At 45.4% G+C, this 17,490-nt stretch overlaps 1 protein-coding gene across 1 annotated transcript in view; it reads right to left on the bottom strand.

Annotated features, from left to right (window-relative positions):
* Nucleotides 1-17,490, bottom strand: part of LOC112250644 (zinc finger protein GLIS1) — a 105,209-nt gene that overhangs the window by 35,432 nt on the left and 52,287 nt on the right. Inside the window, exon 4 of the mRNA XM_024420965.2 lies at nucleotides 14,592-16,017. Coding sequence (XP_024276733.1) covers nucleotides 14,592-16,017 — 1,426 coding nt within the window. The remainder of the gene's footprint in view (nucleotides 1-14,591; nucleotides 16,018-17,490) is intronic.

The raw sequence follows: 17,490 nt of genomic DNA on the forward strand, positions 1-17,490 counted from the left end.
TGGGGTGACGGTGGGTTCTGACATGGCCGAGGGGCCGGCAGCCGATCACAACAGACAGCTTATGGGCCCAGAGAGCTGGGCTGTGAAGGTACAGCGAGCTTGAGGCCTTCATGGGAAATGAATGCTGACTGGCAAAGAGAAGCCCAAACAGTTGGCCGCCTAAATGGCCGCAGTGTACCGCTAACCTACTAAAAAGAGCTCATTAGAAAGAGCCTGACTGAGATGCCGGAGAAGATCGAAACAAACCGCCCGTTTATTGCATGGCGTTGGGGGGGGAAAGCTGCCGCTGACATCTCAGACATCATTTTGATAGAAAGCCTTGAGAAAGAGAGGTAAATATAGAGCGAGAGAGAGAGAGAGAGAGAGAGAGAGAGAGACAAAACGAGACAAGAGTTTTCTCAAGAGGTTCAATTCTTTAGAAATGCACTCTATTCGACTGTATCGAGGTCATGTAAGCGAAAGCCTCACCTCCTCGATGTGCTTTTTTGTTGTTGTGAGGAATGACTTTCGAAAGTTCTTTGTCTCGACAGCTACAGTCTCCAGTGTTGCTGCTGAGAGGAGGGAATCCTTTGATATCAGTGAAACCCCATGTTTCTGGCCTGCTCTCACCACCATCCGTTTGACCGGCAGCTTCTGACTAATGATGAGAGAAATGGGATTAAAATGTTTGGCTGCTAACTAGCATGAAATCCCTATTACTCATTTTGAGAGGACCTTCAGTCCACGCAATAAGGTACTCTGGGGCTTAACAAGGCCCACCGGTTATCCGCTTTGATTAATTTCAGCTAACGCATCGAGCCTCTGTAATTGCCTAAGCTTCTAACGGGGTGAGGTGTTCTCTTAAGGCCTAATCTGGGAATCCAACATACCACCACAGAATATAACCCTAGATAAAATACTGGTTGCTTTTCAGTATTATTCTAATCTGAAAAAGAAAATAGGTACTGGAAGTGTGTTCATTTATCACAAGGTGCCTTTTTATACGCTGACCCCACGAGGAAAACCACCAACACTTCAGGATCTGTTCAGCTGAAAAATGCTGGAGCGGAGTGTTCATGCTGCGGCTCGGGGAAACATGTGCGTTTAATCTGCCTGCTTCCAAATGCCCCGTGGCAACCACAGCAAAGAGCAGAAAAACGTAAATGGATGAAATTATATCCATATGATTCAACGAGACAGCTAAGGAGAGGCAGGTTTCTCATGTGCTTCGTCAGGGTACCAAATTAAAGCCAGCTTCGCTAAAACATTTGCATTACATAGTTTACACATATCATTTCCACAGCCAAGCAGGACCCCTTTTAGCAGCCAGACTCATCTGTTGCGAATAGAGGCCCTAATTTGAATCAAAGATGGGGGATGACTTTTTTTTCTTCTCCTTTCCATTTCTCAATGCTGGATTGAGATGAATTCACACACACTTGACTTTGTTTTTCTTTTGCGTCATTCCCCCTTATCCTCAGCCCAAACTCTCACAGCACTTGATTTATGAATGGTGAGATATGAGTACACACATACACAGCAGTGACTAAGGCAGGACTGTTGTCCAGATGGAACAGAGTGAGCGAGCGCTGCCGAGGCGATAGCTCGCTCAGCCGATAAATTGGTGGAAGGAAGTAGTCATGTAAATGACTAAAGAAATTGTTCCGAGCAGCCATTTTGCACTAACACGGTCCCGCATAGTTTGGGGCAGATGAAAAAGTTTGTGAATGGCATCGTCTACAACAGGAAGCATTCCTATGATGACTAAATGAGGCATCCAGCATAATGGCCCACCAGCTGCTCTCTGCCACAACAAGGGCCGCGTCCCAAATGGCACCCTATTCCCGATATAGAGCACTACTTTTGACCAGAGCCCTATGGACCTTGGGCAAAAGTAGTGCACTATAAAGGGAATAGGGTACCATTTGGAATTAATCCTAGCACTTTTGATGGAGATTGAGGGGGAACTATATGATGGATTTGAACCTTTGTTGCTATGGGGGACTGGTATAGAACGACTTATAGAACTACTTTGGGTACGTCTGGCTCCAGAATACATGGTGAGTCGAGTCGTCATGGAAGCACTTAACCTGTTGAGACTCAGGGGCCTGCGTTCACATATGTGCCAGCTTCCAGGCCCTGTATTACATTAGAGAGCTAAGATGTAATTTCCTCATGATCGGGGCATCGCTGGGTTTATGGCCCAGTTTGAGAGGGAGAGGGAAGTGGGGTCACACGCGTACCATAGTACAGCCCTTCTCTCTTTGATAAAAGTAAAAAGGATATATCTTATTTGCTGATCTGATGACCTTCACTGTTAGCCTTCAACAGCAACTGTTCATTCCCAAGCCGAACTCCCTGTTGTCCACATAAAAGCGAAAATGGCACACCTTGTCTGTGTGTTATCTTGAAACTGGCCCGTGTTCATTCGTACCCCCCTGTATGAAAACAGACAAACTGTGCAGGAGTTCCCATTGAAATGCACTCAACTTCCAACACAAATGGGGGTCACGTTTCAGCCAAGTGACCAACCACATCCATATCAATGCGTTCAAATGAGAGCGGACAATGTTTAGACTGCACCAGTACTAAAGCCTTAACAGTAGTCAGGTTTTTTTTGGCAGACTTTAGATGTTACGGGGCAGAAGTTGACTTTTAAATCATGGTTGCGCCAACAAACAAAAAATATTTCTGAAGGGGTTTCTGAAACGTCAGTCCATTTGAGATTGAGGGAAGTTCAGTTGGAGGGCTTTGTGTATTGGTTACAGCCAGAGTCTTATATTTAGGAGCCCTTATATTTTTTCTCAATGTAAGGCTCTGGTTACAGCAATGGAGGAAGGCAAAAGAAAGAGGTTGGTTTTTGGTGGACGAAAATCATTCAGGATCTTTACTCTTGTGAATAACCATTCATTGAGAGGTGATTGAAACTCATTACTCAGAGTTGGTACATCATGACTGTGTTTCATGGCGCTGAATCTCTCTCTCTGATTGCTGGCCCTGTGTTTACCCTAGCTGCCCTAACCATTTCTAATAGCTAATTAGAGTGTATTACACAGCCCTGGTGCCATGACCATTAGTAGACCATCAAGGCATTAATTATAAACCTTTTCACCGTAACTCAAACCCTCGGAGTGAGGGGAACGTTAGTGAAAATCCTTAACACGATATGTGCTTTGAGCCGGCTGCTGGACTCTGACTGGACTGATGTTACTCCCAGTCAATACCGTATCATCTGTGACGGGTCTGAGAGCAGCATCCTCTCTCCTCTCTCTGCCAACCCGGGCTCAATCTGTCCAGGACCTCTCCCTCACACCTGCTTCCATTCCCCCCTGCACCTCTTCTCTCCTCTCCACACCCCTTTCCGGGCAAAGCTCCTCTTCCTCCGAGGCTTCAGTGGGTTCCAGAGTGGGGACTGTTCTACACGTGGATGGATTCAGACGCCTACTAGATGGCATTTATTAGTTGATCGCTTTGCTACTTTTCTCTTCCATGTTGTTCTATGTCAAAGCAACTTGACTCATACCGGCTCTCTCTCTCTCTCTCTCTCAACTCAATCAACCATTTCTTCATCTCTCGAATCCCTCTCTCTGTCCACCACTGTCCCTCTCTCCCTCCTCCCGTGTACCTCTGACGTCAGTCTCTCCTGTGTCACCCGGCTCTCCCTAACTCTGAAAAAGTAGGAAAATGTATGCGCTCACTACTGTAAGTTGCTCTGAATAAGAGCGTCCGCTAAATGACTCAAACGTAAATGTACAAAGTAGCCCTCTCTCCCTCTCTGTACCCTTCTCCCTTTTGGCAAACTGCTCCTTGTCCACACAACAAAATAAACATTTCAGAGGCGCCGCGTGCTGCCAAGCTAAACGCCTTGACGCCACAGGCCCCATAATATTCAGAGAGAAAACAGTCACTGCGAAATTAAACAATAGGTCAAGATGGCATTGTGATCACCACCCAGCACAGGCCCAGCAAGGCGAAGAGCCGAAGAGAGAGAAAGGGCATTTTGCGCAACTAACAGTCCCTCGGAAAGAGATCGAACAGCGAACAGCGGGCGGGCATCATTCACTCTGCTGGAGAATGTCCAGACCACTAGAGCCTTCTGGGTAATGGAGAATGGAGCGGCGGCTGCCCAAGACGTGGTGAAACTGAACTGCTAACGGTGCCCTCTCGGTTTGTTCAGTTCTTAGTGTGCCAAAGTCATGCTCTCTTGTCTTCTCTCTCTGGGCGTCGGGGAGTCCAGTTTCACGCCAACGCGGGGGGAATACGGCTGGCTGTGATATATCAGCATGCAACCGGGGCTTCAATGTGTCAGTCCTTACCAAGGCTCAAGTATATCACCCCTCACTGCAGATGTCCAAGTATTCACTTCTGAATAAATCAATTCATATCAACGTTTCAGTAAGTGGTTCCATGTTCACGTGTAATTAAGTCAATCCCCATTCACCACCAATCTGCATTACTGTTTTGGCCCATGTTCCTAATGCCTGGCTGCAAACACATTCGTTTAAGTGCAAAAACAGTCTCTGTTCCTGAGCAATTACTTTGGACAAAAGCAACCTGCCAACTGCAGGAGTTGTGAGGTTCCAGCGTTCCGATTGGTATTCCACAGTAAACGTTTTTATATTTATGGAATATTTTCCATGACATTTCTCATCCGACACGTGTTTACGTTAGCCAGTAATATGAGTCTGGGCCTGGCACTTGCCGTGGCCGCACACCGCGGCCCGCACAATGTTTAGTTTTTTTCTTTCACGTGCAATTTCCATTCGCAGTACCGTCTGGGTTGATCAAATTGTGCACAACCTAATGTAAAGCGTGGCTTTGTCCCTTTAAAATGTGAAACTTGGCACATCGGCAACACTGATTTTGGTTTCATTTTGCTCGGTGAAACGGACAACCTGAAAGGATCGGTCCTACGTGCCACAAACGTAATCGCTGTTATTACAGAAACCAAAGCTAGCATAAGACGGGAAACAATAAAAAAAGTTCCCAGACTTATCGTTCATTCTGTAAGGAAACAAAACCAATGGTTATAAATCCAGCATAAACCCTTTTACGTCTATGTTAAACTAATTCCGAGGCTGAAACTGATCAAATATGAAACACATGTTTGAAGTTGTACTGGGATCCTTTTCTGGAGACTCTTCAGCGTCACTGGAGGGGTGTAAAACTCTACGGGTGGAATGTAAATCAGATGTCTACCAATCGACCTCTCTGGTTCTGAATAAACCAAGCCAGTAGCACCAAACAATGGGGTCTGTACAACGCCAGAACACAGCAGGTTAAACATTCTAGGCGCCGGTGTCATGACAGAATTCTCCACTGTGACAAAGCGTACCCCATCTTCAGATGGGGAAGTTACTGTGATGTCGTTGCCCCCCCTCCCGCTCTCTCTTTCTCTCTCTGGTCTAGGGTTGCAAAATTCAGAGAACGTTCAATAAATTCTCTGGGTTTCCAGAAATCCTGGTTGGAGGTTCGGGATTTCCTGTTTATTCCCTCCTGATTCTGGGAACCCTCCAACCGGGATTTTGGGAAAACCAGTTCCTGGAATTTTGCAACCCTACTTTGGTCTCTTTCTCTCTCTGGTCTCTCACTCTCTCTGGTCTCTCTCCCTCTCTCTCTCTTTCTGGAGAGAGCTCTGATACAGCTCTGTGGTGCATCTCCATTATAACAGGCAGAGTGAAGGCTTGACAGTGTAAACAGACAGAGCCTGTAGGGAGTGTGGACAGCCTCATTGGCCTGGAGGACTGAACACTTTGCTGGGGAACGCTCCCAGCTCTAATTGCCCTGCTGGATTCCAGCTGTGAGTCAGCGTTACAGAGCGCAATGTTCTGCCAACGCTATGAATGCTATGAAAAAGCTCCCAGATATGGATCACATTCACATCATTTTCAGGTATATCATACAGCGTGTTGAGTTGATTCTGGGCTGAATACTTTGGGGATGACATTATTTTTATACAATGATTCAACTAATCTCTCTTCTACTTTCCTTCGGGCCTCCTCCTCCTTTCAAAACCTTCAAATGTCACCTGCTAGCTAGCCAACCTAGCCACTGAACACTACAGTGCGTATGTCAACATAACCCTACCACATAACACATTTTATTTTAATCCATAAAAAAAAAAAATGCTAACATCCATCCTTCTCTCGACAGTACCAGTGTCTGTACTGTAGCTACTTTATATTAGTTGCTGGCCCAGAGTGACACTGGATCCTGGTCTGACTCTGGAGTCTGGACTGGTCTGAGTGGAGGCGTAGTCCAGGGGCTGTGGTCTGGCGGCCCCTGGCTCTGAGGCAGACATGGTCTGGGTCTGGAGAAGGGAATATAAAGGTGTCTCTTGTTGCTCTGTTTATTGGGAGATGTGACGGCGGTCAGGCTAGGCGAGGTAGATGATGTTTCTCTGGGCTCAGTGGTTTGTGTGATGCGTGTCCCACTGACACCCAGCCCCCCCCCCTGCTACATCAATACCTCAACAACACCCACTCCACCTCTGGGTACTGAGAGATTTACCTCTGTCCACACACTGTCCCACACACTCCCAACAGGCCCGGCTCACACACTGCGGCTCACAGAGAAGGTTTGCGGAATGGCTGCTGCTCGGTCACAAATGGTGTCTCATCGGTCAGTACAAAACGAGGCTAGTGTTACGTAGGGAGTACGACGCTCGAGAAAGTATATTTTTCTTTATTCCTGGTAAACTGCCTCCAAATGTTTCCATAAGAAGCCTGTCTGTCCTGAGGATTTAAATGGTTTACAAGCAAGACCCCATGTTTTATATGACCCTTGACACTGCAGCATTAGAGAACCCAAAGTGCTTTGTTTGGAATCGTTTAGGAACTGTGGCAGCATCCCAAACGGCAACCCATTCCCTATATAGTGCACTACTTTTGACGAGAGTCCTATGGGACCTAGTCAAAAGTAGGCTGCCATTTGGAACTAGGGTGTCATTTGGTGGATCTGGTCTAATGAGCCCTATTACCTTAGAAGGAGATCCCAGAACACATGTTAGACCAGTGTTCTACAACAGACCTGTTCAGGTCCCCATCCATCCCCTCAGAGATCCCAGGAACGTGCCTGGACAATAGACCCTGAACACGGCTCTGTTCGTCTCTCCCACGTATTAGTAAACTGATCTGGCCCACTGGTGAGGTTAAACTGATTAAGGACTTGGATGGGACACAATTATGACACAACCACTGCGCTATGTTAGAGTCAAGCCTGTCAACTTCAGCCCGGTCGATCAGGTTTCTGATACAAAACCGTGATTAAATGTTAAGGAAATTACAAACTCAAAACATTGCATTCCAGACAAATGGAATTAGGGTATCGCATATAGTGGATTGTCCCTGCTTTGATACCTGGTTACGCAGTCTGAGACAGGGGAGCTGGTTCACTGCATCTCTAACTTTGTTTCACTGTGGCTTCATAATACTTTTATCTGTGTCAGCTGTAGCGAAATGAAATATAAAAATTGAGGCTCTTTATATATATATATATATATATATATATATATATATATATAAGTATTTAGATACAGACCCAAATGATGAGAGAGAGAGAGAGAGAGAGAGAGAGAGAAGACAAAAGACTGGATTGCATTACTGTAAAGAGATTGACTGGAAAACTTTTATGGCTTGACAAGAACTTGGCCTGGCTTATTCGACAAGGAAAACAAGCAAGATCCATCTATATCCAGGCCTTTCATTACCATGCCAAAACATCAGTCTCAGACCATTTCTGCCAGCAGTTTCATCATACTAATATATGTATCGCATATGGTCAGTGCTTCTCCACTATTAGCATGACGCCCGAGACAGCCAAGTGGCACATAGGATCTGACAGACAGCAGAAGATAACGATGGCATGACAATATGGCTTCATTGCACCAATAGAATACATGAAATAACAATTGGACATGGTTGCCCACAGGCTTGATTGATAAGAGACCGGGAGGGTGGGTACACAAATGATTGACAGCAGGCAGGGACGCTCTGGACCCACAGTCATACAGCGGCAGTAAACATGGGTTGACACTGTCCTTCCCAGATACACCGCAGACGGTTACTGTGGGCTCCCATTGCTTTTGTGCTCCGAATTCAATTACTCTGCGCTTTCAAATTCTAGGCAAGCTATCAGAACTCAAGTTCCCCATACAATTATCCATTTAGTCCTGACATGTAAAAAAAAAAAGAAGCCTCCTCTCTCCCTTTCTCCCCTATTGCTTCTGAGTATTCATGTTTAACTGCATCATACAGAGTTCTCCCTCCCCTTCTCCTCCAGTACAGAGGTGTGTGGGTCTCTGTGAGCGCTGAGCTGGCTCATGCCTACAGACCTGGCCGTCTAGGTTAAAATTCTGAATCATATGTCTTCATTGCAGGTAGCTGCTACCGGGCCAGAGTCCCAGCCTCTGAAAGATTGCGCTGGCTAAGCAGTCCAGACAGGCCGGAGTGTCAGCGGCTCGTACTGGTACAAACACATTAATATCAACGTCAGTCGCCGCCTGCGCCCTACGCACAGACGGCTCCGGTTTCAGGACAGCGTTCAGGGGAAAAGCCGGGTCATGTGTAGAACCTCAGTTTTAATTAGCTAATGGCACTCGCCGTTTCATCTCCTGTGTCGGAGCTGATTGCTCACAAAAGACTCCATTTACCCGGAGAAAACACCACGCCATCTTGGCAACGGACGCCGCTGTATGTCTCAACGTCTGCTTGTGGGGGATTTGGGCCACTCTCTTCCAAAAATCAGTCTAATAAATCTAAATATATATGTTTGCTGGTTTCACACCTGTGAAAAAAAAAGGAAATTCCATGATCTATGCTTTTTTTCCCAGCAGGTCCCTGGCTGACTGCAGTCAATTTTCCTTCAGCATATGGTGGTGTGTGTGTCGAGAGAGTGGTTTCATTAGGCAGGTGAGGTGGTGGCTGGGGTGTGTTTTATCATTATGACGTGGGTGGCATCGGTGCAACTCTGAGTTATCAATCATTCTCAAAACTAAAACCGAAACTTTATTCAATTTGGAGGGTAAAATACCAAATGTGTTCTTAAAGTAAAATGGGTAACACTATTTTAATTGTTGACAGAGATTACCAGGTATATACTTGGAAAGTACATGGTAAAACGGTAATTACATCTGTCCTAATTCTGTTGATGGCTATATCTAATATCTTTGAATGAATTATATGTAAAACAAACCATATCTTCTATTTAATTATACAAATTGATAATTGAGGGGGGCACACGTCCCCTCAGTTTCAGTGGGCATTATGCCTCTGGCCCTAAAAAGTCTCCACACACCTGAAAAATATTGATGGACGACACAGAGTTATACAGTGCCTTCAGAAAGTATTCACACCCCTTGACCTTTTCCACATTTTGTTGTATTACAAAGTGCAATAAACATGTATTTGATTGTCTTTTTTTTTGTCAGCGATCTACACAAAACAGTCTGTAATGTCAAAGTGGAAGAAAAAATTCTAACATTTGTAGAAATAATTATGGAAAAAACAAGATAAGTAGATAAGTATTCAACCTCCTGAGTCAATACATGCCAGAATCCCCTTTGGCACTGATTTACAGCTGTGAGTCTTTCTGGGTAAGTCTCTAAGAGCTTTCCGCACCTGGATTGTGCAACATTTGCCTATTATTTTTTCAAGCTCTGTCACATTGGTTGTTGATCATTGCTAGACAAAAATGTTCATGTCTTGCCATAGATTTTCAAGCAGATTTAAGTCAAAACTGTAACTCGGCCACTCAGGAACAATCACTGTCTTCTTGGTAAACAACTTCAGTGTAGACTTTGCCTGTGCTTAGCTCCATTCCGTTTATTTTTTATCCTGAAAAACTCAACAGTCCTTAACGATTACAAGCATACTCATAACATGATGTAGCCAACACTATGCTTGAAAATATGGAGAGTGGTACTAAATAATGTGTTGTATTGGATTTGCCCCAAACATAACACTTTCTATTTAGGATAAAAAGTTCATTTCTTTGCCATTTTTTTTGCAGTATTACTTTAGTGCCTTATTGCAAACAGTTGGAATATTTGTATTCTATACAGGCTACCTTCTTTTCACTCTGTCAATTAGGTAAGTATTGCTGAGTATCTACAATGTTGTTGATCCATCCTCAGTTTTCTCCTATCGCAGAAATTAAACTCTGTAACTGTTTAAACGTCACCATTGAAATCCCTGAAAAGTTTTCTTTCTCTCCGGCAACTGAGTTAGGAAGGATGCCTGTATTTTTGTTGTTTCTGGATGTATTGATACACCATCCAAAGTGTAATTAATAACTTAATAACATGCTCAAAGGGAGATTTAATGTCTTCTTTTTTATATTTTTAACCATTAGGTTCCAGCTATTTGCACAGAGGAAACAGATGAGACATTTTGATTCAGGACCAAATGCTCCAGAAACCAATAGGTGCCCTTCTTTGTGAGGCATTGGAAAACCTCCCTGGTCTTTGTGGTTGAATCTGTGTTTGAAATTCACTGCTCAAACAAGGGACCTTACAGATAATTGTATGTGTGGGGTACAGAGATGATGTAGTCCTTCAAAAAATCATGTTAAACACTATTAATGCACACAGAATGAGTCCATGAAATATATTATTTGACTTGTTAAGCAAAGTTTTACTCATTCATTTATTTAGGCTTGCCATAACAAAGGGTTTGAATACTTATTGCTTTTCATTTTTAATTAATTTGAAAAGAAAAACTGTAAAAACATAATTGCACTTCGACATTATGGGGTATTGTGTGAAGGCCAGTGAGCAAAAAAATCTCAATGTAATCCATTTTAAATTCAGGCTGTGACACGGCAAAATGTGGAAAAAGTCAATGGGTATGAATACTTTCTGAAGGCACTTGTAGGTTAAAGAGTCAACTGAACCACAATGAGTATGTATCTAAAAGGCAACTTGACCCAGTCAACTTCTCAGGTAAGTTACTGACAAAAAATTGAGGGAAGCACAAGCGAATCCTTCAACAGGCCTTCTCCACATCCATATAGTCCAACATTGTGCAATACTTTCAATGGACAGGATTTCAAAACAATGTCATACAATTTTGCCATTCAGTTCATCTGTGGAGACTCGGAGAGAACCAAGTCAAGAACCAAACGCAAGATATGGTCCAGCATGACGTGTCTCATCAAGTTCTACATTATATAGGGTTTAGATGAATATTTATCTGAACTTCAGGGTGCAGAGTGGAGCTATCTGACTCAGAGACATTAAGCCCACAGGACCGTCTCGATATAACCCACTAAGTTATCAAAGCCTGTGACTATGTCAGGTCTCCGGTTGCTGGATATATTTTTAATATTTATGCAGACAAGATTTAAAAAAAAAATGTAATAAACTAAAACAACACTCCGAATTAGGCATGAAACATAACAGGATATTGCAGAGAGATTATGCCATTTCCTTTTCGCCCGTGTGTTCCTGCCTGCCAGACTACTATACAACAGCCCTGGGGCCTGCATTAATTGTAGTAGTGGGGGGGGCTTTACAAGTTCTCCGAACTCAATGGTTACAGATGGAGTCGCAATTTTTATGGGGGACCGCGTTAAACATAGGTCCGCGTTAAACATAGCCAGGTATGGACAGTGACAAGCGAGAGGTCGGAGAACGACTTTTGTGTTGTGATAATGACTTTTTCCTGCCAAGACACCGCATGAAACAAATGCTGTGCAGCTGGAGGAGGCTGGAGGGGAGTGTTATGCTTGGATGTGAGCGCAGCTCCAACTCATGAGCGCCCACTGGAATCTGCCGCTGGAAAGATAATAAAGGAATTAGCTGGGGGGTGGAGGGGGGTTCTGGAGCATTTGGTCCTGAATCAAAATGTCTCATCTGTTTCCTCTGTGCAAATAGCTGGAATTCCTAAATGCCTTTGTCTATTGCATGAGTACAGCAAACACAACAGGCATCAGTCAAACACTTCTGACTGCAGTGGTCACAGACGCATAAGGACTAAATAAGGATACGAAATAAGATACGACGACATATACACACACATGCTGTGCGTATAAATGCATACCCACTACAAATCATAGCCCACATTTGTGACAAATTATAGCAGGGATCTATCGCCATAGTATTGCACGTGAATGACCACACACTCTCAACCATTATTCAAACACAAACTCATTGCCTCAGACACATGCAAAACACGTGCAGACTTTCTTCCACTTTCTCTAAGGCTTTCTGTCGAGCTGAATCTAAATACATACTCATTAGAAGTGTTTATGCAAGTCTGAATACATTTCTGTTTTTGTTCAGTTTGAGAACTGAGTGTTAGAATCCAACATGGATAGAATCAATACCTCCTATTGTAGGGGTTAACAGAAATTCAAGTAAGTGTGTGTGTGTGTGTGTGTGTGTGTGTGTGTGTGTGTGTGTGTGTGTGTGTGTGTGTGTGTGTATGTGTGTTTGAGGCCTTGCTGAGGTCTGAGTGATTGGGAGGCTGTGATGTGTAGCTTGGACCCGCACACACACACACACACACACACACTGCCTCCCGTCCCGAGATAGAGCCCAGCGGTTCCATTACACTGAGGCGAATTGTTCTAGTGTTAGCATCTGGTAAGCATCTCCCCACACAAACACACAAACACACATTTATACATACATGTAGTACAGTACGTACGCATACAGACACACACGAACACACACTCCGTCTATTTCCCTTCCTGTCCTACGTGGCACCAAACTGACCTCCGTGACAGAGTTTGAGACACACTCAGCTTATACTGGCATGAACAGTCACAAGAGAAGAAAAAAATGTGAGTGTTTAACATATATGCAACACTCTCTGAAAAAATCTAAACCAACAGCTGGACCAAAACACAGGGAATTGTGTTCCCAGAATTCCCTAGAATTCCCAGAATTTGCGTGAAAAACAGCACAACAGAGTTGAGAGAAGATTCACAGCCTGAGCACATTTTGAGCGACAACATGCACACGCACTAATGAACGATGGCTCTGAGGAACTTCCAGTAACTTCCAGTGCTCATTATGCATTCAAATACTACACGACGCCTTCGTGTAAAAAAAAAATCCTATAAAATGTAGCTAACAATGTAAAGCAGTGTTAAGTGTCACTTTAACACTTAAACACTTTAACTGCATTTCACTTAACAACTTATGACGCTCGGCACTTTTCACACGTTCACAATAATGAGCAGCCAGTAAAGTATACAAAATATGATTATCTTTTTCTATATATCGCCTGGGATTTCATAAAACATAAATAGAAATAAAACAGGTATTTTTGTGGTGTTAGGCTACGATCCTATTGCACAATAATAATTCTATTTTGGATGGTTTTCCTAGAACGAGGAAGAACATTTCGGACAGGGGTTGGGTGAAACTCTGAATTGAGCAAGACAAGATATTTTACCATCCGTCCTTCTGCTTCGTAAGCCTCTTCTTCTACTAGACTACTACATATTTCCCTGTGTTTGGTTTGGATAAAAAAAGCCAGTTCACTTAATACTTGTGGGACAGCTAGACATTTAAACCTTCCATTTAAAGGGATCAAGTGTATGCATTGTTTGGTTATGTTAACCAGATGTGTTAGTTTTTCATGATCTGAATCCCTTCTTAAAAAACGGCAAAGTGAGAGAAAATAAACATGACATCGCCCAACACAAATTGTGGACTATTGTGTATTTGGACTAAATCCTTCTCTAGGTTGGAGGGCTTTTTCCATTTGCTAAGGGATGCTGGGGAGTGACAGTTTGACGTTGATTGGTGTGTTGACTTGTGGAATAGGAGAGCTTCACCTGTAAAGAATACAACCACAAAGCAATTTATACAAACGAGCTACACTGCTCCAATTATAATGCTTTTCTTCAATGGAAAATGTGTGCTTGAAACATTCTGCAAAAAAATACTGTGACTACAAATGTATCCATTTTCAATTTTTTTAAAACTAGTCTGATTTTATCATTGGAAAAAAACCTTTGCAATGAAAAAATGATCCGTATTGCTTTTGGAAACAGTGTATCTTGTTGATGTAGATGTTTCCTTGAATCACAATCGACCATCAGTCTCTGAGGATATAATTTTTTTACTTTTTTTTATTACTTCTATCACCCAAACACGGCACGTTTTTTGGTTGGACACCAACCAATTTCAATGAAATACCAAATAAGGGATATTAGGAACCAGTCTACCATCAACTTCACCTGTTCATGTATTACACATGTACTGTACACAGCAGCTCCAAAATGTATGTTTAAATAAAAGAGAGCAGGCTCTGTGGAAACTGGAAAAAGTCATATGCAGGGATACATATGCAGGGATACAATCAAACTGTTTGCACAAGCTGGGAAGTGTCAATTTCACACAGTAAAAATATACTGCGGAAACAAGAAATGTAACCTACAGTACAATGGACCATAAAAAATGGCTTCCATTCAGAAAAGTGGGCTGTGAACAACATTGACTGCCGACACCAACCGTAGTGGCTTGGTTCTCTACTCAGGGTGGGGAATTACTAGAATGGCATGGGTACATTCAATATGGCCGCCAGCACACCCATCACGTTTACTTGAATGGGGATTTCCATTCAATGAATTATATTTCTATGGTGGGGAGAGGGACTCACCATACACTTGTTGGGCTTCTCTCCCGAGTGGACCCTCATGTGGATGAGGAGTTTGTAGCGGGCGTTGAAGGGCTTGTAGCGGCGGATGCAGCCGGCCCAAAAGCAGGTGAAGTCCTCCCCTTTGCGCTGGTCGATGTGCACCTTCTCGATGTGCCTCACTAGCTCCTCCTGCTGCTCGTACGCCACACTGCAGTCAATCCAGCGGCAGACCTGCTTGTCGCTGAGCGGCCCACCGTCCTCTCCCCCGACGGGGCTCGAGGTCTTGAGGCCCGAGAGGAGAGAAGATGAAGATGATGTGGGCTGGTTCTGGAGGTGCAGCAAGCCCCCCGGGCTTGGGCCCCCGTACTGGTGCAGGTGGTAGGGTGGGGGCATGGAGGGCCGCGGGGGGGCAGGGTGGTGGGGGTGAGGACGGAGGTGGCTGGCAGCAGTGCGGCCAGTCAGGTGATTATAATGGTGGTGATGGTGGTAGTGGTGCTGAAAGAGCTCCTCCTCGCTGGGAGAGAAGTCATCTAGAGGCTCCTGTTTCAGTGCTCCTCCACCGGCCCTCTGACAGCCCTCCAGCATAGACACGTTCCCAAGCAGGCCTCCCGTCATCAGGGCCCCACTCATCAGCAGACCCAGCCCATCGGCGCCTGCTCCTCCTCCTCCTCCACCCCCCGGCTGCATGGAGCCAGGCTCCTCACACAGTCCCTGGTTCTGCTGCTCCGGGTCCAGAGACGACACGGAGGAGGAGGAGGAGCCCGAGGAGGAGCCCGAGGAGAGGGACAGCAGGCAGGCGGCAGGCGAGGGCAGCTGACAACTCTCCTGTGAGAGGGGCTGCTGGGGGCTGCTGCACTGCTGGGGGGGTGGGGGCTTGTGGGGGCCAGCCCGGGAGGAGAAGCCGTCGCTGGGCTGGGGTGAGGGGTTTGTCCGGAGCCCGTTGACACAGGCCACCACGGACATCTGGGAGGAGCAGATAATGGCGGTGATATCGATCCCCTCGGTGGCGGTGACGACGGCGTTCGCGACGGCGCTAGCGTTACTGCTGGCAGCGGCGGACTGGGAAGCCAGGGACAGGCAGCGTCTCTTCAGGCTGCTAGTAGTGAGCAGCCGCGCTGAATGACGGGAGCCGCTTGGGGACAAAGACAGCGGGGAGGAGCCATCTTCATTATTAAACGGGTACGCCGAGTCTGCCGATAGAGCACTGCCTAAGCCACCACCGCTTCCACCGAGAGGACCCTCCATCTCCCCCCGCCGGACCCCAATGTTTCCCCTGCTGTTCTGGAAGGCACCCTGGATTGTGGTGGGGACCCCTGGTCCCTGTGAGATGTTGTAGCCCATGGATGCCTCCTGTTTGATGGGATAGGAGAGAGGAAGTGCCCTGGTCCCGTTGGAGGTTCCGCAGCCTGGGTCGGGAGAGGCCAGGGATCTCTGGAAGGCAGAGGACCTGTAGAGGGGAAAAACACACGGCAGGGAATCTGAGCAGAGCGAGGCTATTAGGACAACACAGGGGCGAATATGAGCACTATTAGCCGCCCGCTGTTGATAGATAAAGGCCACGGCTGTCTGGGTCCTGCCAAGCCATCCTTCCCACACGCCGCAGCTTTCAGCCCTCGCACAACAGCAAGGCTGTGAGCTGCAGACCTGGCCTAGAGTGGGCTCTCTTTCTCCCCCTCTCTCTTTCTCTGCTCTCCCGTGCTCTCGTTCTTTGGCTACAAGAATAACATCTCACCCCAGAGAGCCCCCACAGAACTAAAAGTCTTTTAGTCAGGGGGTCTAACATCCACTTCACACAGCCAGAGGACTTTCAGAGAGAAACGGAAGGTTAGTTAGTGACTTGTGGTGTCCCTTTCAAAACAAGGCAGCATCCACCAGAAACAGATGATCCGGGAGTGATTTCATGAATAAATGAAAGGGGACCTTGAGCCCTGTGAGCAGTTATGAATGGGCATTTATGGCTAAGAATAGGAGAGCGGCAGATAGAGAGGACAGAAGAAGAGGCGATGGATGAGCCTTCTTGTGTGTCACTAGTCTGACAGGCTTTGATGACACAAAGGGGTTAAACCTAAGCCTACATGTTGGGATAAATAGGAGTCACCTGGTTTGTTGGCATAATGGCGGCCTGTGAAGGGTCAGCGTTTACAATACTGTGTATTATGGTGGGAATCTTGCCCCCGGTGAATGGGGAGCCAGGTCGTATTTCTCCATGCGTCGCTGTGATGTCCTACATAATAATTCCTGTCAGTTCGCTCATTATGGATTTTGTGCAAGGCTCTTGAGTGATGTGAAAAGGCCCCTCTTTCTCTCTCCCCTGTCTCCATGAAGGAATTGCCTTTGTCCTCTCTCTCTCTCTCTTCGCTCCCTCCCTCTCGCTCTCTCTTTCTCTCTCTCTATCTCTCTCTCCCTCTCTCTCGACGCACACTGGGGAAAAGTACTAGATAGAGCCAGAGATGGACTTTTTCTTGGTCAATAAAGAGTGTGTGAGAGAGAGAGAGCCCCCCCTTTCTTTCATGAGCGCTATTTCCTGTTTGGCTGCAGCGATGGCATTCGGGGAGACAATATGGGAGAATTGAATGTCTCTCCAGAAGCACTTTGGAGTGTATAGAGGCCAGAGAGGGTGATAGGAATCTTTTTCTGACCAGTGAATAGATGTTACGTAGTGTACCTGCCTCCTCTATGAGAAATGTCATTACATGCTATAGGTAATTACATTTGACAGACGAAGTACGCATTTATATGGGGATTATTATCAATACCATTACCTGCGTAGAATGATTACTGTTCATTTTATCAATATGATCATGTTATTAGTGTTAATACGATAGTAGAGCGTATACTGCTAACATAATTCCAGGTGTTTCAAAAATACAAACAATCTGATCAACAGAAACACATCGACAGACAGCTATACTGTTTCAGG

The sequence above is a fragment of the Oncorhynchus tshawytscha genome, linkage group LG05 (genome assembly GCF_018296145.1).
Source record: "Oncorhynchus tshawytscha isolate Ot180627B linkage group LG05, Otsh_v2.0, whole genome shotgun sequence".
Classification (NCBI taxonomy): Eukaryota; Metazoa; Chordata; class Actinopteri; order Salmoniformes; family Salmonidae; genus Oncorhynchus; species Oncorhynchus tshawytscha.